This window comes from Chenopodium album, chromosome 2 (genome assembly GCF_948465745.1).
Source record: "Chenopodium album chromosome 2, dcCheAlbu1.1, whole genome shotgun sequence".
NCBI lineage: Eukaryota > Viridiplantae > Streptophyta > Magnoliopsida > Caryophyllales > Amaranthaceae > Chenopodium > Chenopodium album.
This window is the reverse complement of record NC_137835.1, coordinates 84,061,446-84,080,998: the sequence shown is the minus strand read 5'-3', so window position 1 is coordinate 84,080,998 and position 19,553 is coordinate 84,061,446. Positions and strand designations below refer to the sequence as shown.

Here is a 19,553-nt window from a genome sequence, read left to right as displayed (position 1 = left end):
TCAAATTTCAATACTAATATTTACAAGTAACAAAATTGCCAATTGAGTATTTGTTATTAAAATTGAGTAACCTGAGCTACCTCTTATTTTATTAATCTGACCTTTTGATTATTCAACAACAATTTAAACTTTATGCATTTGTCAAACAGGTCACTTAACCTACAACAATAGGTCACCTACCACGTATCAATTTTTCATTTGTCCAAAAATATATTTTTCCAATTTTTTTTTTAAAAAAAACTTTTAAATTTTTAAATAAAAAACTATTTTTTCCCTTCCCCTCCCTCGCTCCCCCCCAAATTTTTTTCCTTTCTTCTTCATCTTATTCCGTTTCCACCTCCATGAATGCACCACCATATGCCTCCACACCATTTCCGTTCACACCACCTCCGACAGACCGACAACCCCTGCTTCTATCTCCACCATCGGGATTCCCTTTCCTCCTTCCTTTCTCTTATCTCTCACAGCTTGTCTGAGTTAGCAGACTAGACACTTTGAGAGTGGAGGAGAAAGGTAAGGGAATCCCCAAACTAAAAGTGTCTCTAACAGGGTTTGATTCCACAACATGGTGTTTAGTAAGTGTTACATTCATCAAACGCGTCCGTGTTTGACTTTATTAAGTGTTAAATTTCTTTTGGCGAAAAATACATTATAAATTAAAATGTTATATTTTTCTTTTTTCATGGTCACCCAAATCTATTGTTACCTTTTTTCATTATTTATTTCCTCTCATATTCATTACTTTTTAATAAATTATTAACCATGTGTAAAAATAAATAAATAAATAAATAAATAAATACAAAAAAAATAAAAATATTAACCCTATTATTTTTCATTTATAATTTTTTTGATAGTCATCTACCTGTCTTGTCTCTTATTATATTTAAGTCAATTAGATTGTCTAAAACTATATATCGGTTTTTTTTTTTTTTTTTTTTTTTTTTTTGAGGAAAAACGGTTAGAAATATATTCATAAAGATCAATCTCCGCCAAAGACAAGAGGATTTGTGAAAACGGTTCAAGACATACATACTCATCACAACCTCTCGAGTTGTTACACTTATTAAAATACGGATGAAGTATTTAACATCTATATCTATATCTATATCTATCTATATCTATATCTATATCTATACTTAGTATTTAAAAACATAAACCACAATTTTTTTATATGACACATGGCATCATAAGTCACTCAATATCCCATATAACACATGTCACCTCCCTTAATATTTATATTCAAGTAGGAAAATGAAATGCTCCATTTCCACCATGATATAATAAAGTTCAATTAATTAGTACTTATTACATAAACATATGAATTATAATAAAAATAATCTTTTCATCTCCTAGACTTTAAATATAATTTAAACTAATATATCTTTTCATATTTCACAATCTTCATGTATATATATCTAAATAAATTTCTTCATCTTCTTTCACAGTTTTACCATCCTCAGTCTTTTTTTCCTTTAAGTTTTAGAAATAAAGCAATTATTTCATATAATTAACCCCAAGTAATAACCCGTGTATTGAACGGGCCAAAAGGCTAGTTAGAATTGAATACGAAACCTCCCCAAAAAAACATAATGAAAGGGATACTAAGTCCACCGCCAAAATGCTCACTAAAAGGAGACATATAATGACTCATGACTTCGTGCGTATTATATAACTAATATATAAAGCTAAACTTTTAGCCAGGTCACGAAATAGCGACACTTGGCATTCCAACTTTTCGCCAAGTGCCACGCCATCTTGGAAAGATTTAAATAGATTTCATAAGATAAAAAAAAGTTAGTTAAAAATTCCATTTTCAATCAAATTAGGATAGAATTTTAGAATAAGATGGTTAGTTTAGAGTTTTATTTTCGATAAAATACCAAATAATAAATTTATAATTAGGCCACAACACAACATCATATAGCGTTTTAACTTTTCACCAAGTGTCGTATCACGTAGGATAAATATAGATAGACTTTGTAGCAAAAAAAAAAAAAAAAGATTAATTTAGAATTCTATTTTCAATCCAATTAAATTATAATATCATTTTATCTTAAAAGTCTATAAACAACCCGGACATCGCATGGGGCACAAAACTAGTAGAAAATAAAGGAATGGTGTCCTTCTCAATCATGTTTTTAATTTTCTATCATTTATTTATTTATTTTTTTCTCAATGTATATGTAATTATGTATGACAAACTGATATAAATTGTTACATTAAATAATTTTTAAAATGCTAAGAATGAAAGTCTATATGTCATATATTTTCTCGGGGGAGCCCCCATTCATCTATTTGATAAACATTTTTTGTTTATCTAATGGCAAATTTATAATAAAAAGGAACAGTTTAATTGTACACATCAGATTTGACTTGTTGACATATGATGCATTGTTAGTTGGATGTGTTGTGCTGGACATATGATAGTAACTCTGTTTGTTGGTTAGCTAACGGTGTACCATGAACTCATGAAGCTCCTTCTTCCTTCCTCCATTTCCACCCATCTTCTACCGACACCATTTTTGCCATCTTCACTGTGTCAACCTTCCACCGACCATTTTCGCCGTCTTCATTGTGTCCACCTTCCATTGACACCATCTTCCACCATCAATACTACCAACGACACCACTATCTCCGGCGGCTTCGCCACCAAATTAAACGAAAACCTTATTAATGAAGGGTGAAATTAAGGGCATGGTCAACCCCAAAGGGTAGGGGTGACCATGTCCTCCATTAGAGTTGCCTTTGAGCTTGATGTTTGAATATGGTGTTGAAATTACTGGAGATCGGGAAGGAATAACAAGGAGGAGGAGGAAGCATCAATTTATAACAAGAACAGATCACAAGAATGCGATTAAACAATACTGTAAGTTTTTACCAAATTCCCTCAATTTCCAATAATCTGATAACAAGAACTTAAATTAAAAACAAAATTTAGAAAAAAAAAAAAATTAGTGTAATCAAGATATTAGACAACCAATTTGGGAAGAACTTGGAATAAATTTATGGTTTGCAGAGCTTCTGTTTTTAACCCTTTTGTCTCCCATGGCTATCTTTGAGGAAAAAACAATGAAGGATGGAGGAAGGAGGACTTCAATGGGACAAATGAACGTTGAGTAGACAACGTTTTGTGACATGGCAGTGTATCCATGTCAGCCATGCCAAAAATACAATCTTACCCTTTTTAAAGTGTTTCAAATGTCCAAAATAGCCCTTGATATGTTTTTTTTGTTTATCAAAAAGATTAACTTGTATTTTCTCGGTGCTCTCCTCTCATGCAAAGCTTTCACTTTCAATTAAAAAATTACTATCTTTATTTCTTATTATTAAATATTCATTTATATGTTTATTTATTTTTTTTGATATTTCAAACCGTTTACCCCTTGGACTAATCCAGATTCGGGGATTAATTTTGGATGGTTAGATTTCATTCCCCTCCCAATTATTGTTGTGGGGAATCGAACACGGGTCCTTCTTAATTCCTTATCAAATATAGTTTCAGTCACCACTACACCAACAATCAATTGGTAATACTCATTAATATGTCAACACCTCAACTAAACAATCAAACATTTGTCACCGTAAGTATCCAACCAGCAACGCTGCTGAATATTTCAAAATAAAATACACTCCTTGAAAAGATTTACACAAGTACTCATTTACGTACGACCTCTGACACTCAGGGGCGGACCGACGTTAGGACAAGTGGGGACCATTGTCCCCCCACTTTTAAAAAAAAAAAAAGAAAGAAAACAAAAAGTCAGAATTTCAGAAAGGCATCACGTGGGTACTGGGTAAGAAAGAAGGAAAGAAAAAAGGGAGGAAAAAAAGGGAGGAAAGAGAAAGTTTTGAGAATTAAAAAACCTAAAGAGAGTTAGAGTCTTAGAGAGAGAATCAGAGAAACTAGATCTTCCACCGCTGCACCGCACCACGCCACCACCGTCCACCGAGGGCCGCCGGACGCCGCCACTACAGCGAACCTTGCTGCTCCGGCAGCCCACACAACGTCAGGTCAGTTTTTTTTTCTTTATTTCTTAATTTTAATCTTTGATTATAAAAAAAATTAAGCTTATGAGTATTGGAATAATTATGTTTATGTAATCATGTTTTTGAATTAATTTGTGATTTAGTTTATTTGTTTTTAGTTGTGAATTGAATTTGTGATTTTGTGAATTATTTGGTGAATATGGTATTATGGTGAATGTAAAATTGAAACTTTGCAAGTAGACAAATAGTTTGTGAATTTAATTAAGATGTAAATTAGTTTGTAATTTTGTGTATTGAATTAGTTTGTGATTTGGTTTTCTAGATTTTAGATGCTTATTGTTAAAAAAATAATTATTGAATAATTGAATATTGAAGCTTAATTTTTAAATGAATTAGGATATGTCAAGTTCTTCAAGCAAGTCTAGGACAATGGGAAAACAAGCGGATCTTCGTCAAATGTTGTTTAAAAAATTGAAATCACAAGATAATTCTTGTTCTTCACCCACACAAAGTGAGACTATTTTAGTAGTATGTAACCAAATTGTATTATTCAATAGATTTTGGGATTGTAACTTTTTAGTATTAAACAAGTATGTACCCGAATTATTTATATTTTGTACTCGTTTTTTAAAAACAGGTTGATGTTAGTTGAATTATCGAAATTGTCCCCCCGTTGTCAAATTTTTAGGTCCGCCACTGCTGACACTATTATGGTAATTAATAAGTTAATAACAATAGAGTATCATAGACATCTTCTCTTTCTTTAATTCCTTGTAATTAATTACTCACACATGTTTGGGTTTAAAGTCATTGTCAACAAATTTGATATATCAAGCATAAATCATGTGTATAATTGTATATCTCCATTTCTACCAACCTCTTTATATTAACAAATTTGACTTCTTGTCTTATTTGTGGGCCGTACGTAGTGAATTATAGACCATTTCACATCAGTCCATCACTCCATTGTCGTAAATCATTGTTATTTTGTATGATGTTAAAACAATAACCTAATAAAAAAAATCTTATCTTATTTGTGGGCCGTGATGAATTCTAGGTCATTCCCCCAGGCCATCAGCCATTGTCTTAAAATTAGGACAGGTTATTATTTAAGGTGCGATTATATTATTAGATAATTGATTATTAAAAACAAACCGATCAAATGTGGAATTATTATTCTTTTTAACAAATTATAGAATGATTTTCTCAAAAGTCATGTTTTACGATGAAATGAATCACATAATTCAGTTATCTTTTATAGATTCACTCTATTTGGATCAAAAAATAAGAGACAAATGAAGTAATTAATTGTAATAAATTAAGTTGTTATATTATACGACATTAAAATTTAAGGCACGGAATAGCTTAAAGTTTCTCTCTACTCAATCGACATACATAACATATACGTAGTATATGTAAGGGTATAAAGTTTGTCAATTATCATAAATTAATAAGGAGGGGCCCATTAACGGAAATAGTAACAAATTCCATTAAACGGTAGCAAAAATGGTAGTAAAATAAAATAAAAGTTTAGATGGGTAGCAATAATCAAAATGATTCTTCAAGTGGTTGTAAACGTCAAAATTTTCAAAGTTTAGAAGTTTAGATGGGAATTAGAGAAGGAGGCTGCTGCGTTGCTCAAGCGGATTCAGAGGTTCTCGACGACGCAAGACATTGGTGCTCGTGTTACAGCTCATATATTCACTAGGGTAGGCTTGCTATAGCTAGAGGAGTGAGGCCCAGATTGTATCTCGGCTTCCCACTAATTTATTGTAGGTTGTATGACTTTTGTTTTTGAGATATAATAATAATAATAATAATAATAATAATAATAATAATAATAATAATAATAATAATAATAATAAACAAAATAAATAAATAATAATAAGGCCAAATTTGACCATGAAAAATATAGATCTAGACTTTTCATGGTCGAATTTGACCTTAAAACTATTAAATTGTTCAACCATGAGCTTGTGACGATGGAAAACGTGGCAGTGGACTCGTGCTTGTAACAGTGGAGGTCATGGTGGTGACGGTTGAAGGTTAGTGTCGATGAACGAATTTCCGATTTTTCTAGTGCGATTTCCGATCTAATTTTAAAACTTTGTCCGATTTCTTGCGATAATTCGAACAAGAACACAGAGAGAATGATAAACTAAAAGAGAACAAAGGGAGGAGGAGAGGCGGTGAAGATGGAGGAGGAGGAAAGAGAAAGGAAAAAGAAGAGAGGAGAGAGAAGAAAGAGAAAGTAGCTTGACTAATTTAGGGTTAGAGTGAATTGGGTGACCTTTTATACCATTTTTTTTTAAAAAAAAAAAGCTTTTGCAACCGCCAAAATGGTTGCAAAAGGTTTTTAAAATTTCGAATTATTTTAAAATGTTGAAATAACCTTGCGATGGTTTAAACCGGCAAAAACGGTCATAATTTTGCGACTGCGTTCAAGACGGTCGCAAATTTTATATTTTGCAACCGTTTCATGACGGTCGTAGAAAAACGGTCGCAATTTGACCGAATTTAGTAGTGTTGGAAGCTACGGAGAAGTAGTAATTATGGAAATTGAGGGCAACGATAGAGTTCATGAGAGATGTTCATTAACCATAATAAATTAACACACCCGATAATAGTATGTAAAACACCCACTTAGAGATTTACACAACAATAGATTTTATTTTATTTAGAAATCATGTACGAACCCATATATATATATATATATATATATATATATATATATTGGCCATATATATAGTAGCAATACAATAATTTATTTTGATGCAGAGCAACAATACAATAATGCATACACATAGAAACACTAATTTATTTAGAAGTCATGAACGCTACATAATACATATACGTTCACAACAATACATGCATATAGATGATATATACTTCGTATGTAGCGAGATAAAAGGTTTTGTTGAACATACATTACCATCACATCTAGTGCCCGAGCAACAGACCCCCTTGCCAAACCCACAAGCTTGACCTTCGTCTTTGCACGTTTTTTTGCAAGCACCATCAATGCAATGTAAGCCAGAGCAACAGACCCCCTTGCCAATCCCACAAGCTACACCTTTGTCTTTGCACGTTTTTTTGCAAACACCATCAAAGCAATGTAAGCTCGAGCAACAGACCCCCTTGCCAAACCCACAAGCTTCACCTTTGGCTTTGCACAATCTTTTGCAAGCACCATCATAGCAGGTTGAGTCCGAGCAACATACCCCTTTGCCAAACCCACAAGATTCACCAAGGTCTCGGCAAAATTTTCTGCAAACAAGGCCACTGAGGCGATTGCCAACATCATCAACCGTGTCGTGGCCACTACCACCACCACCACCTTCAATGAGTACTTTTGCAAGCTCATCAAACTCCATGATGTTTGAGAGCGGAACTGATTCACCCACCATTACAAAGGCAAGGAAAATTATTAAACTAGCACACAACTTATTTTTATTCATATTGAATTGATTTCAATGTTTGATTTGTTGTGTCGTAAAAGAGTTTAGGGCCTAATTTTATAGCCATGCACAACCTAATAATTGTGTCTAATCTATTTACAAGTGTATAATTGATAATGCTTATAATTAATATTAGACACACAAATAACAACGTGAGTAATTTCTTTTTCTCAAGTTTAAAGAGATGTCAATTGTCCAGCTAGTAATAATACGTAGATATTATGTTGAGATGAGAGTATGGTTAGCAGAAGTGCCACATAGCCATTCTCATAGAAAGAGTTAACTTGCATCAAACAGTACGATTCGACAGGGTAAAAATACATAGTCATTCTCAATCAAAGGGTTAACTTGCATCAAACACGATTCGACAGGGTAAAAATACATAGTCATTCTCAATGAAAGTGTTTACGATTGCATCAAACACGATTCGGCAGGGTAAAAATACATAGCCATTCTCATTGAAAGTGTTAACGATTGCATCAAACACGATTAAAAAGGGTAAAAATTTATAGGCATTCTCATTGTAAGTTTTTTATTTTTATTTTTGACCAATCACTAAGTGACATGTGTCATCTTTAAAAAAAAAAAAAGTGACAAGTTACCTAATTTATTTATTTTTTAAAGTACCTAATTTACAAGTTATCGGTCAACAAAGACCAATAAAGGTGGGATTATTAAATAGTAATCAAAAGTTGGGATTATTCACAGTAAATCGCCTAAAGGTGGGATTAATAAAATCATTTTTTTTTTTTAAAAAAAAACAAATTCTTTTTGAATAAATGTGTACTACTATATGTTTTTTTTAGGGTAATGCTATAATAGCCCCTAGGAGGCTAGGACTATATATAAGCTAGAGGTTATCAATGGGTGGGCCGGGCCGAGAGCAAAAAAGTAAGTCTATTCCTCGGGTCGGGCTAGAATATGTGTGCCCAAACTACCCGGGACATGCGGGCTTTTCGGGCTAGGCCAAAAAAAAACTAAAATTGCATAAAATTGATTTCCCAAGCTCGCCCAAATTTTTTATTTTTTTGGGCAGGGCCGGACCCGACCCAATTTTGGGCCGAAAAAATCTGCCCAAAAGCCACCCTAAATTGGGCCGGGCTCGACTTGATCAGGCTGTCAAATTTCAAACCGAAACTCGTTTAACTGCCCGAAACAAACCGACCCAAATGAGAACCGAACCGATTAAAAACCTTTTTTGAAATCGAAAACCGACCCGAACCGTATGTGAATGAACCCGAAATTGAACTGATGCGAATAACGTTACACCGTATAAGAAGCGAACCCGTTAATGAACCGAACCAGTTCTAAACCGGACTGAAAGCAAACCGAACCGAAAAAAAACCGAACTGTTTCTAACCCGAAACCGCTTTCAACCTGAAACCATTTGAAGTGGGATAAAAACCATTTACACTGAACCGTTAACAACCCGCAACCCGTTTGCACCGAACTGTATATAAACCGAACCGCTTGCAAACCGAATCGTTTATGAAACGGATCGCTTATAAACGAATCGGCTACAAACTACTTACTATAAAGAGAATATTAAAATCAAGTTAAAAGGTGTTTTAAATGAAATTTAATTATGCACACATGTTTACTGCCGATTGAGCATTATTATAAACTGAACCGAAAAAGAACTGAACTAGTTATAAACTGAACCGAAAAGAACCGAACTAGTTATAAACTAAACCGAAAAAGAACCAAACCAGTTATAAACTGAATCAAAAAAGAACCTAACTAGTTATAAACTGAACCGAAAAAGAACCGAACTGTTTCTAACCCGAAACCGTTCCCAACTCGAAATTGTTTGAACCCGGATAAAAACCGTTTACGCCGAACCGTTAACAAACCGCAACCCGTCTGCACCGAACCGTTTACTACCCGAACTGTTTACAACCCGAACCGAATTAAAACCGCTTAAGAAAAAATTGAAACCGAATCGAACCAATAACTATTTAAACCGAACTGCAACCGACCCGCGAGACACTTAAACCGATTTCAAACCAACCCGATTTAATAACGAACTAATTTCAAACCGAACCGAACCTGAACTATCAAACCGTTTTTGTGATGAATTTCTAATTTTATACAATTTTCAAGAGTGTTTTAATGCTTATCCAACAAGGCGTTTACGTTATTTTTTTGCCAAATTTGAGCTCAATATGGATCCTTAAGACCGAAAATAGCCCCCTAAACCTTTAACGAAACAATTTCCAATACGCAAATTGATAAAAAAAATATTATTAAGTGAAGAATGGACCCCACTAACGAAATTTTTTAACGGCGAAATAATGATAAGATTTTTTTTTTTTTTTTGAAAGGGGAATAATGATAAGATTACGGTGAAGAAACTAAATGTATTTTTAGGTTTATAGTGTGGAAATCTCAAAAAGGAAGGGCACATTGTAGAAAAAACAAAAAGAGAGAAAAGGAAAAAGATGTCGACGGTATTTCGCGAAGGTCGCGGTGGTTACTGTTTGCGTTCTGCTTCTGACAACTCCAAGCGTTTGCGTTCTAGGGTTGTCCCATCCAGGTATTCTAACTTTTTTGCTTTTAACCTGATTCAAATAATTCAATCGATCTCATCTAGGGTTTTTAAATTGCTTGATTAGTTGATTGAATTCAGGTTTAGCCTGATAAATCATTTATTTTGGGGGATTTTGAAACCCAAAAAGTATTTGTCAAGTTTATATTTGATTTTGGTTTTATATGTGTTTTTTTGAATTGTAACAATTGTGTGTTTTACTTGATTCGAACAGTCACACACTGATCCACATATCCTTTAGAAATTAGATATCATCATCATCTTAGATTTGTTATTGTTAGTTTGTTACCTTGTCGAATCGTGAGAATGGGCTGAATTGCTATGTCAATACCAACACTTCGAATGAGAATGGCTATGTCACTACTATATCAACACTTGAATGAGAATGACACAAACGAACATGTTATTGTTTTGTAGTTTGAATTCTGACAGTCGAAGGTCTAAATTGGGCAAAAAGGAGTGCACAAAAAATGATTTTTATGTTGAAGTGAGGCCGTATGCAAAGCGAGCCTTGGAGTTCTATAATGAACGCGCGGTTAGTTTTGTTGTTATGGTTTTTGGTTTTCTATTATTGTTTGATGACTTTGCTTAATCTTTGTTGTCTTGGCCAGAAAAGAAATTATAAGCTTGTGGAGTCTGATACTGCTTCCTTGAATTCTATTGGTGTTGCAAGAGGCTGTATCCACCATATCAACTTCACTGCTAAGAAGAAACATGTTGCCGATGCTCCAGTTGAGCTGTTTTTTGCTGAACTCACCTTAACTGGCATTGGGATTCGACGTGTTACCACTTGCCAATGCTTGGGTCCAGAAAAGGATATCTTAGGTCTGTACCTTGTTTAATGTCTTGTACCACCACTGCCATATATGTTTATGTTTTCTCATGGACTTTCAAACATCTGATGTTTGTTAATGCAGAGGCTAAAACCGATATGTATGGCTGCTGCTTTTTTTGTAAGAATGCCATAATGTATCATCCTAGATGGGGAGGATTCAAGACTGGCCTGGAGAAAAATGGAGGCTATTTCTAAGGATTTCTTGGTTATGTTGTCCAGGAACTACTTTTAATCACCATAATACTGTGGGTATCTATCATGTAATTCAAGTTATGTTTCAACTACTATTATTTGTGTTAACCGGATGTATATAAAAGTTTTTGTAATTTCTTATGATCTTATCTTATACTACGTGTCACTGATGAAGAAAAGTTACAAAAGGGAAACTATGACATGAATAATCTCAACTTATATCATATACTCCGTACACAGTAAATATTGTGCATTGATCCATTGTAAGGTTGCGCAATACTCGTACTTATTTATTCATGGTAGCTAAATAATATATTATGAATTTATATGTGTATGACTTCTAAATAAAACAATCTTTATATCTACATGAATATGAAATTTCTTATGGAGTACATATATCTACTACTTTCATTTGTTTTCAAATTAAAGTTCTTATTACCATAACATTTACTCTTTGCAAATATATTAAAGGCAATTAGAAAGACAATACTGATATGGTAAGTTGGTATAACTGAAAGGTGGATAAATAAGAAAAATAGTGTAAAAAGGTGGGTGTTTCACTCTTTGAAAGAGAAAGAGAAAACAAAAAAAAAATTCAACGAAAACGTGTAAAAACTGTAGGAAATAAGAGTAAGATAGTAAAATAGGTTTGCAAATAAACCAGAATAAGGGAAAAAGATGGACAAAAATGGACAATGTTAAGTTCTATGAACATAGGTACATTTATGAATATAGAGTAGTATATATATAGTACACTTTATTTGAAAAACTAATTAAAAATGTAAATGGATGGATTGAGCTATTAAATTATCATTTTTAACAACGTAACAATTTCTTCTTATTCGTGGTAAAATTCATATCGTAAAATTGTGGAAGCTTGATATAATATTTAATGTGTACAACAAATTGTAAAAATATTGTACGGAGTATTGAAAAGGAAAAGGCTAAGGTACTGTAAAATAATGAGAAGGATTATCTTTTTTTTTTGGAAAACTTACTTAACCCATCACAAATATATACACGCGTTAGAATAGAATATGATAGCATAAATGTAGGGAAATAATATCTTAATTTGATTTAATTTCCAAAAATTTCACGGATTATCTTTAACTTGATATAATTTCCAAAACTAATAATCATGATTTGATTATTTTTTACTTAGGGTGCACGGAAGTGTATACTAGCAGCATAAATTCAATATATACGCATCATTACATTGAAGCAAAGATAATACAACTTCACCCAAAACGCAAAAACAAATAGAGCAAGACAAGAGTGAAGAGAGAAGAGAGAAGAGTTAAAGTCATGGATTCAACATTATCAATCATTCAAGTACGATTGAATAACTACGATGAAGAGATGAAAAATCTGACTGATTTATTAGCACTATACGAGGGGCAACCGAGTTGATGAGATACGAAGATACGAAGTACAACACCGGCAATTGCAAGTTGTTTCAAGTCGGGTTAAGTCTATGTGATGATGAAGGGAAGATAGCTGGTTGTTGGCAGTTCAATCTATGTGATCCTCGTACGTACGTTCAAGGCGAAACCACGAGTATATTTCATAAATTCAAAGTTGGATTTCGTAACATTGTGGAAAAATTCCATGGAAAAATCAAGTGGGTTACATTTCATGGTATGTACGACTTAGCGTTCTTGATTAGTAGTGTGCTCGGATTGTCGATACCAAGTACGAAAGACCAATTTCTTGAACTAGTTAAGAGGGTTTTTGGAAGGTTTTACGATCTAAAAGCAATGGTTAAGCACTATGAGAACTACTTTGGGTCCTTTGAGTGAAGATGTGTTAGGATTGGGGAAAGTGACTCAAATGGTTGGGTTTAAACTACTCGGAAAGCGTCATCATGCAGGGTCGGATAGCTTAGCAACGGCTCAACTTCTAAGCAAGTTCTTTGAATGGGATTGTTCCAACTCTCGCTTCGAAAATTTTCAAGACTACACAAAGTTTGAAGGGATACTCTACGGCCTATCTCCATTTCAAATAAGTAATGCTACTGATATTCAAGAGGCTGTTCATATGCGTCATCATAATACAATGTATCTTCCTAACGCTCCTATGGTCTTCTATGCGCCTCGTAGTCCATTTTCGAGGATACAAGCTCCGCCGTATAAGGTAGTAAGAGATGTATTGGGCATCCCTTATGTTGTTTATGGTAATGTGCCCTCTATGGTACATGCTCCATCATCAAGTGTTGTAGTTTCTTCAATTCCCTTGTGTTGTTAATAAGAGATTTTATGTGTTGTTCTTTCACTGTTTATTTTTCAATGGAGATAGATTTTTTTTCTATTTTTTTATTATTAAATTTTTTTGGATAAAAGGATATGATAGAGAACAAAATTAATTTCACCTAATTTTGATAATCCAAAACAAAAAAGCAATAATATTAACTTACAATTTTACTAAATCCGTTTTTCAAATCTAGTTGTCACATTATTACACCTTTTAATTTAGTTGTCACATTTATTAATTCTAACACAAAAAGGCAATAAATTGGAGCCTAACTTGCATGAAAACTATCTCCGAGAATAAGTTTTTTACAGAGATGAGTAATCAAGGTAGACGATGGTGAAAGACTCGAGTAATTTCAAGCAATACGTACCAATCGAGCATGAAAAAGTTTTGCATTTTAATCTGCCTTTTAAAACAATATTCTAATTCTAATATTCTAAAAGGCTAAGTCACACAATATATTAATTTAAGAATATTATATTCCAATCTCATGAAAACTGTACAATGACATGTATGAACTAATGAACACACTAATGGTACAAAGTTATATAAATCAGTGAACTATATATATATACATAGCAATGGATTTGCTTGTTGACTATACTGTCGCACAAATTCAATTTATATGAGTAATGTAAATGTAGACTACACACGAACTGTGCACATAACTGCAGTTTTGAAATCTAGCGGAAATTGGAAAGGTGTCCTGGTAATGAGAGATCTCCATGACATTTTTCTGGGGTCATAAATTTGCATGAACAGGATAGTGCCCCTTCTGCGATGCCTTGATCTTCGGATTGCTGACAATTCAACTCCCTGGAGGAGGGAGATCACATGGAGCTCTCCTCGAAGAGCTACGAAGCCAAATGGTGATCCATCCTGAGTTTTTCTTGGAACAGTTGATTCTTTTAACCACCGATTTGATGCCATGTTATATCTGTAACATTTTCAAGTACAAAATGGAATCACACAAGAAAATATAAATAATCATTTATGTCACACAAACATATACTCTGTAATAACATCTTCCTGTAAATCATGAAAATGTTCAATTATACTTGACAAATTATGAATCAACAAAATCAATTTGTTTGAAAAGGAAAGACAAATAGTTTCTGTTCTGTGCCATGATTGCCAGTTATTTGTAGCATTCCATGTCCAGCATTATTTGCCCTTTTCAGTTAGAAGTAGAAGTATTACTCTACATCAGAAAAGGTTCAGAATACAACTGAAGGGACAGGACAGAAGAGGCACTAACTGTAAAGTTAAAAATAATAATAATAAAAATAAAAAAAAAAAAAAAAAAAAAAAAAAAAAAAAACCTCCTCTAGGCTTTTGCTTTCTAACTTCTAAGGTTCTCCGAGTAACTTCTAAGGCTTCATAACTTGCTGAAAAGGTGTTCGCAAACATAAGATGCTTTACTAAAGTTCATGTACTCTTTGAAGCGGCAGGAAGATGTGAGGTTTGCTAAGTTACTCACAGGTTCAGCGAGGTCTTATACACGGGCTTTGTGGCCAAATCTCCAAACACACCTCAAAATGAAAAACAAACACCCACATTTTATTCAACGCATTAGAAATTCATTTAAGGAAAAACACTGCACAAATTGAAGTAGTACCTATTCTGTCATCTAAAGCAACCAAGGAACACCAGGCCATAAGGTCATATAAAATGTACCAGCAAAGGATGTTTCTGGGGATTTTTATTAGGCAGATGAATAATCTACACCACCAGAAATCTACCTAAGAACATACTGGAAAATGCATGCTACGAGGAATCATGATTTGACTTCAATATCATAAATGGAAATTAATTCAAAGACGATCATGAAAGCAATAGACACGGGAAGATTCTACATAAAGATAAATCACATAAATAGCCTAAACTAGAAGCTTTACACTTAAATTTGACGACAAAATGGCATAAAAATCATGATTTTGCATCGTTTAAATATCACAAGAAAAGCCTTGAGCAATATCATTTTAATGCGTCGCCAACTTCAATAGTGCATAAAATGCACATTGCAACACTAGCAAGCATCATCATATATGTAATAGGCACTAGCAACAGTAGAAGCACTTCAAAAGTTTGAAGGGATACATCTGAACAAAGAAACAGAGCCACAAAACAGAATCCTGTACTCCAAAAAAAAAAAGCAGATACAAAATAATCAGCAAAACCTATTCTAGGTCAAACCAGACTCATCTCTAATCCAAGAATACAGATCAGACTTCTTGACAACTTTCCTGCTGATTATCACAACACTTTTTGTAAATCAAAATTTGAGCTTATTGGCAGCTGATTTTCATTATTGATAAGAATCTGTTAAGATTTCATGTGAGAAACTTTAAAATAAGTCATGGCATAATTAAAAAGAACAAGTATATGCCTCACTTAACTTAATTTAAAATACGCATAATACACACAAGAAATAGAGGATAGAACTACTCAGAACAGGTAATTTGGTTAAAAGATGGCTAATTTAATCTAAATAAACAAATGTACCCACAATAACAATACAAACATTTTGATAAATCAAATTTTCACAAACTCTTTCCTTCTAAACAACCTTCATCGGTGGCCAAACCCACACATATTCATGCACCACAACTAGATAATCATAACTCTTCAAATATACTATGACTCCAGTCAACAACAGAAAAAAAGCATTTGCTTAGTAATCCTCAATAAATGCAGTTGCAGTTGCACAGTCTTACTGCACAGTCAAACATGACATCACTCACATCAGTGTAAGAAACCATGCAAATGTAATAACAAGCTCAAGTGCTCAACTAATCTCTCCCAAAACATTTCATTCCCAAGTTTTATTTACAGAAATATTTTAGTTTTGACACAGTAACACATCCATTGTCATTCCCCTATCCTAATCCTAATCCAAACAGTTTAGTACTATTACTCTACACACAAACAACTGATCCATTCACAATCCTAAATTACAATGCAATCACATAATCACCATTACTAAAAATCAGGAAAAGCCCTTTTCTCTGTCAATATCCCTCCTCTAAGTCCTCCCTAATCTGACAAGGCAACACTCCAAAACAAACTTCTAGAGTTCTAAGCACACAATATACATAAAACAACAAGACAGGTATCATCTAATAGATTTAACTTGAACATTCGTAGCAACACACTCCATCCCCAACAAATTGAACTAAAAATTCATGTAGAACACTTCACATTAGGCACAGCATCGACAAAAAGACCAAGCACACCAATTCAATTTGATTTAAGATGCTCATAGCAGCAAGGAATCAACAATATGACAGATAAAACTACTCAAAATGGGTGATCTACTATTCTTACCGACAAGAACACAAAAGGATGGCTAATTCACTCTACATAACCAACCATGCCCACAATAACATATTAATAATGAAAACATATTAGGAATTACATCTTATATTTGGTATACCTAGATAGCTTTGCATGCGGAGTATAAATTAGAGTTGTGTTAGATAAGTTAACCTCATGCTGTGGAGTCGATTTAGGTTTAAGCTAGAAGGCCAAGGCAGGTAGATTTTCTAACATTGCATCGTAATTATACTGCCTTACCCTAAAACTTGATAAAACATTCTAACAAAATCAACTTCTAGTTGAGATCTTTCAAGCAACCAACTTAACATCTAAAAATGGCCAAAGGCAGGCGCAACACTGTTCTATACTAATAGTCGTTCAGACATTCTAAAGACTCCAACAAACAAGAGAATAAAGCAATTACTTAATATAATGCTCCAAACAAAGCATTAGCAGATTTAGCACACTTCACATCAGGCACAGCATCGACATAAAGACCAAGCACACCCATTCAATTTGATTCAAGATGCTCATAGCAGCAAGGAATCAACAATGTAACAAATACTCAAAATGAGTAATATACTATTCTTATCTACAAGAATCCAAAAGGATGGCTAATTTAACCTACATAACCAATCGAGCCCACAATAATATATTAAACATATTAGGAAACATATCTTACATTTGGACATTTGGTATGTCTAGATAACTCCACTTACGGGGTGAAAATTAGAGTTGTATTAGGAAGGTTTACCTAATGCAGCGGAGTCAATTTAGGCTAAAGCTAGAAATCTAACGCAGGTAGACTTCCTAGCATTGCATTGTATTTATATTGCTTGACAATTGATGAGAAGATTATGCCTTACCCTAAAACTTGACAAAACATTCTAACGAAATCAACTTCTTGGCAGTATCTTTCCTTGCAACCAACCCAGTATCTAAAGCTGGCCAAAGGCACGCGCAACACTATCCTATACTCATAGTCCTTCAAACATTCTAAAGACTCAAATTAACAAAAGAATAAAGCAATTACTTTAACATAATCCTCCAAACAAAGCATTAGCACACTGCCACACTCTAATTACACTAAACATACACAATTAATCATAACCAATTGTTGTACACTTAATTAACAATGCAAACAAATAATCAACTTTAAAAACTACTATCAAATAGAGTAACAAAATTTTAAAAATTTGTAATAAAGATGATGAAATTTCACCTGAGAATGTCATTCCCATCAAGCATAAACACCCTAGGCAATTTCTTACCTGCCTCCTCCTCATCATCAATCACCACAACCTTTCCAAGCCTAGCTCTCTCCTCATACCCCCACATATCACCAACCTCCCTCCACCGCCCCGCCCCCGCCTCCGGTCCACCACCACCATTCTCCAATTCCAACACCACCACATCCTTATAATACTCATCCACCGGCAAAACACCATTAATCGTCCTCGCCTCGCCGTACCCGCCCATCACCCAAAACTCCCTCCCACCACCCACACTAAACCCAACACACCCGGCCCGTGACCCGGGAAGGTCAGCAAGTGGGGCCCACTCATCCCTCTCAACATCATACACTTCAGAAAACCCGACCCGAGACCCGGCTGCCCCGAACATCGCATGCCTTGACCCACCTCCCGCCACCACAATCCTCCCACCCGCCACCGCCGCCGCCGCAAGGGACCCACGAGGGGTGATCATGGGTGCGAGTGGGACCCACATCCCAACCGCCATATCGAACCGGAAAACAGACGCAGAAGCAATGGGCCGATCAATCGGGAAAGACCGGGTATCAAACAGTGACCCACCCAACACATACAAATTCGGCCCAATAGCAAGAGAAGCGAAGTTAGAGAGAGAGTAAACATGTGGGTTGATGGGCATAGGAGGAAGTTGGGCCCAAGCTAAATGGGTCGGGTCAAAGAGATAAGGGGAAGAAAGAGAAGGGTCTTCTGGAAAAAGACATAGGAGGTGAGAGAGTGAAGAAAGAGGAAGATGATTATGGCGAAGAGAAAATGGGGTTTTTGATGAGTAGAAATTACGCCATGATTTACAGATTGATTTCAATCTGCCATGAAAAGGGTATGGTATGAAAGAGAGGATCAAAGCAGAGAGATCGTTTGGAAGGGTTGGAATTAAAGTTAGGGTTTCATCAATTTGGGGGATTTTTGATAAATCCGCCATTTTTTATTGCAATTCAAGCTTTTTCCAAACCCTTCTTCTTCGATTTCTCTCTCCTCAATTTCTGGAAATGATGTAGTGAGAAAACAGGGGAAATGGAATATGCGGTTTTTTTGATTTCTGGAGAAATTTGTTTGATTGAAACTAAGAATGTGTCTTATCTTGGTTTTAATTTTTAAAGATGAGGAATTTATTAATTAATTATGGGTCTTTTTATTAATTAATTATGGGTGTTTTTATTATTTAATGGGGAAATTTTAGGACATAGTTGCTGAGATTGTGACATGTGGCAGGCTGCTGGGTCTTGTACTTGTGAGAGTGTATATGGCAGGATAAGATTGGATAAATTTGATCAGTTGACTATTGGAAATTTGTTTATAATATTTGACAAAAAATAAAATAAATAGGATTAGTGTAGTCAATAAGTCTTGCGTAACGTGGGTATATGTTAATTTTATTGTAAGACGGTCAATTTGAGGGTTCGATACAAGTATTTGTCAAGTGCTAAATGATACTCTTTTATACGAAGCACATGGTTATGTTCACTCGTGTACATATGTCTAATCTTGGGACTAGCTAGCTAACTAGGGTTTTTATTAATTAGCTAAATCGAGCAAATTAGGTAAGTATTGTATTACTTAGTGATCGATCAAGTTTTAAACTCTTGTGATCAATGTAATCAAATTGAGTTAGGCAAGCTTTGAACCACAGTCAATGATTTGTTCAAGCTATTAAATTTAACTCATTAATTAATAATACGGAGTATAGATTAACATGT

The 19,553-nt window shown here is 34.2% G+C and overlaps 3 protein-coding genes and 1 long non-coding RNA gene across 4 annotated transcripts; 3 read left to right on the top strand and 1 right to left on the bottom strand.

The window, feature by feature from the left end:
* Positions 1-3,840: 3,840 nt before the first annotated feature.
* Positions 3,841-4,640, top strand: LOC145591199 (uncharacterized). The gene is made up of 2 exons (XR_014102267.1): positions 3,841-4,011; positions 4,384-4,640. It is a non-coding gene; the product is annotated as an uncharacterized LOC145591199 (long non-coding RNA).
* A 5,192-nt stretch (positions 4,641-9,832) lies between these two features.
* On the top strand, positions 9,833-11,281 carry LOC145591191 (uncharacterized). The gene is made up of 4 exons (XM_081647594.1): positions 9,833-9,981; positions 10,411-10,528; positions 10,605-10,818; positions 10,911-11,281. The coding sequence occupies exons 1-4, from the start codon at positions 9,887-9,889 to the stop codon at positions 11,021-11,023; spliced, it is 540 nt and encodes a 179-aa protein (XP_081503720.1). The 5' UTR covers positions 9,833-9,886; the 3' UTR covers positions 11,024-11,281.
* Positions 11,282-11,708: 427 nt separating this feature from the next.
* Positions 11,709-12,819, top strand: LOC145577981 (putative CCR4-associated factor 1 homolog 8). Its single transcript, XM_081635394.1, has 2 exons — positions 11,709-11,737; positions 12,405-12,819. Exons 1-2 carry the CDS (start codon positions 11,709-11,711, stop codon positions 12,817-12,819), a joined length of 444 nt encoding a protein of 147 aa, XP_081491520.1.
* Positions 12,820-13,731: 912 nt separating this feature from the next.
* Positions 13,732-18,954, bottom strand: LOC145604427 (F-box/kelch-repeat protein OR23-like). The gene is made up of 2 exons (XM_081660328.1): positions 17,811-18,954; positions 13,732-14,207 (listed from the first exon to the last, which is right to left on the bottom strand). The coding sequence occupies exons 1-2, from the start codon at positions 18,776-18,778 to the stop codon at positions 13,916-13,918; spliced, it is 1,260 nt and encodes a 419-aa protein (XP_081516454.1). The 5' UTR covers positions 18,779-18,954; the 3' UTR covers positions 13,732-13,915.
* Between the last annotated feature and the right edge of the window lie 599 nt (positions 18,955-19,553).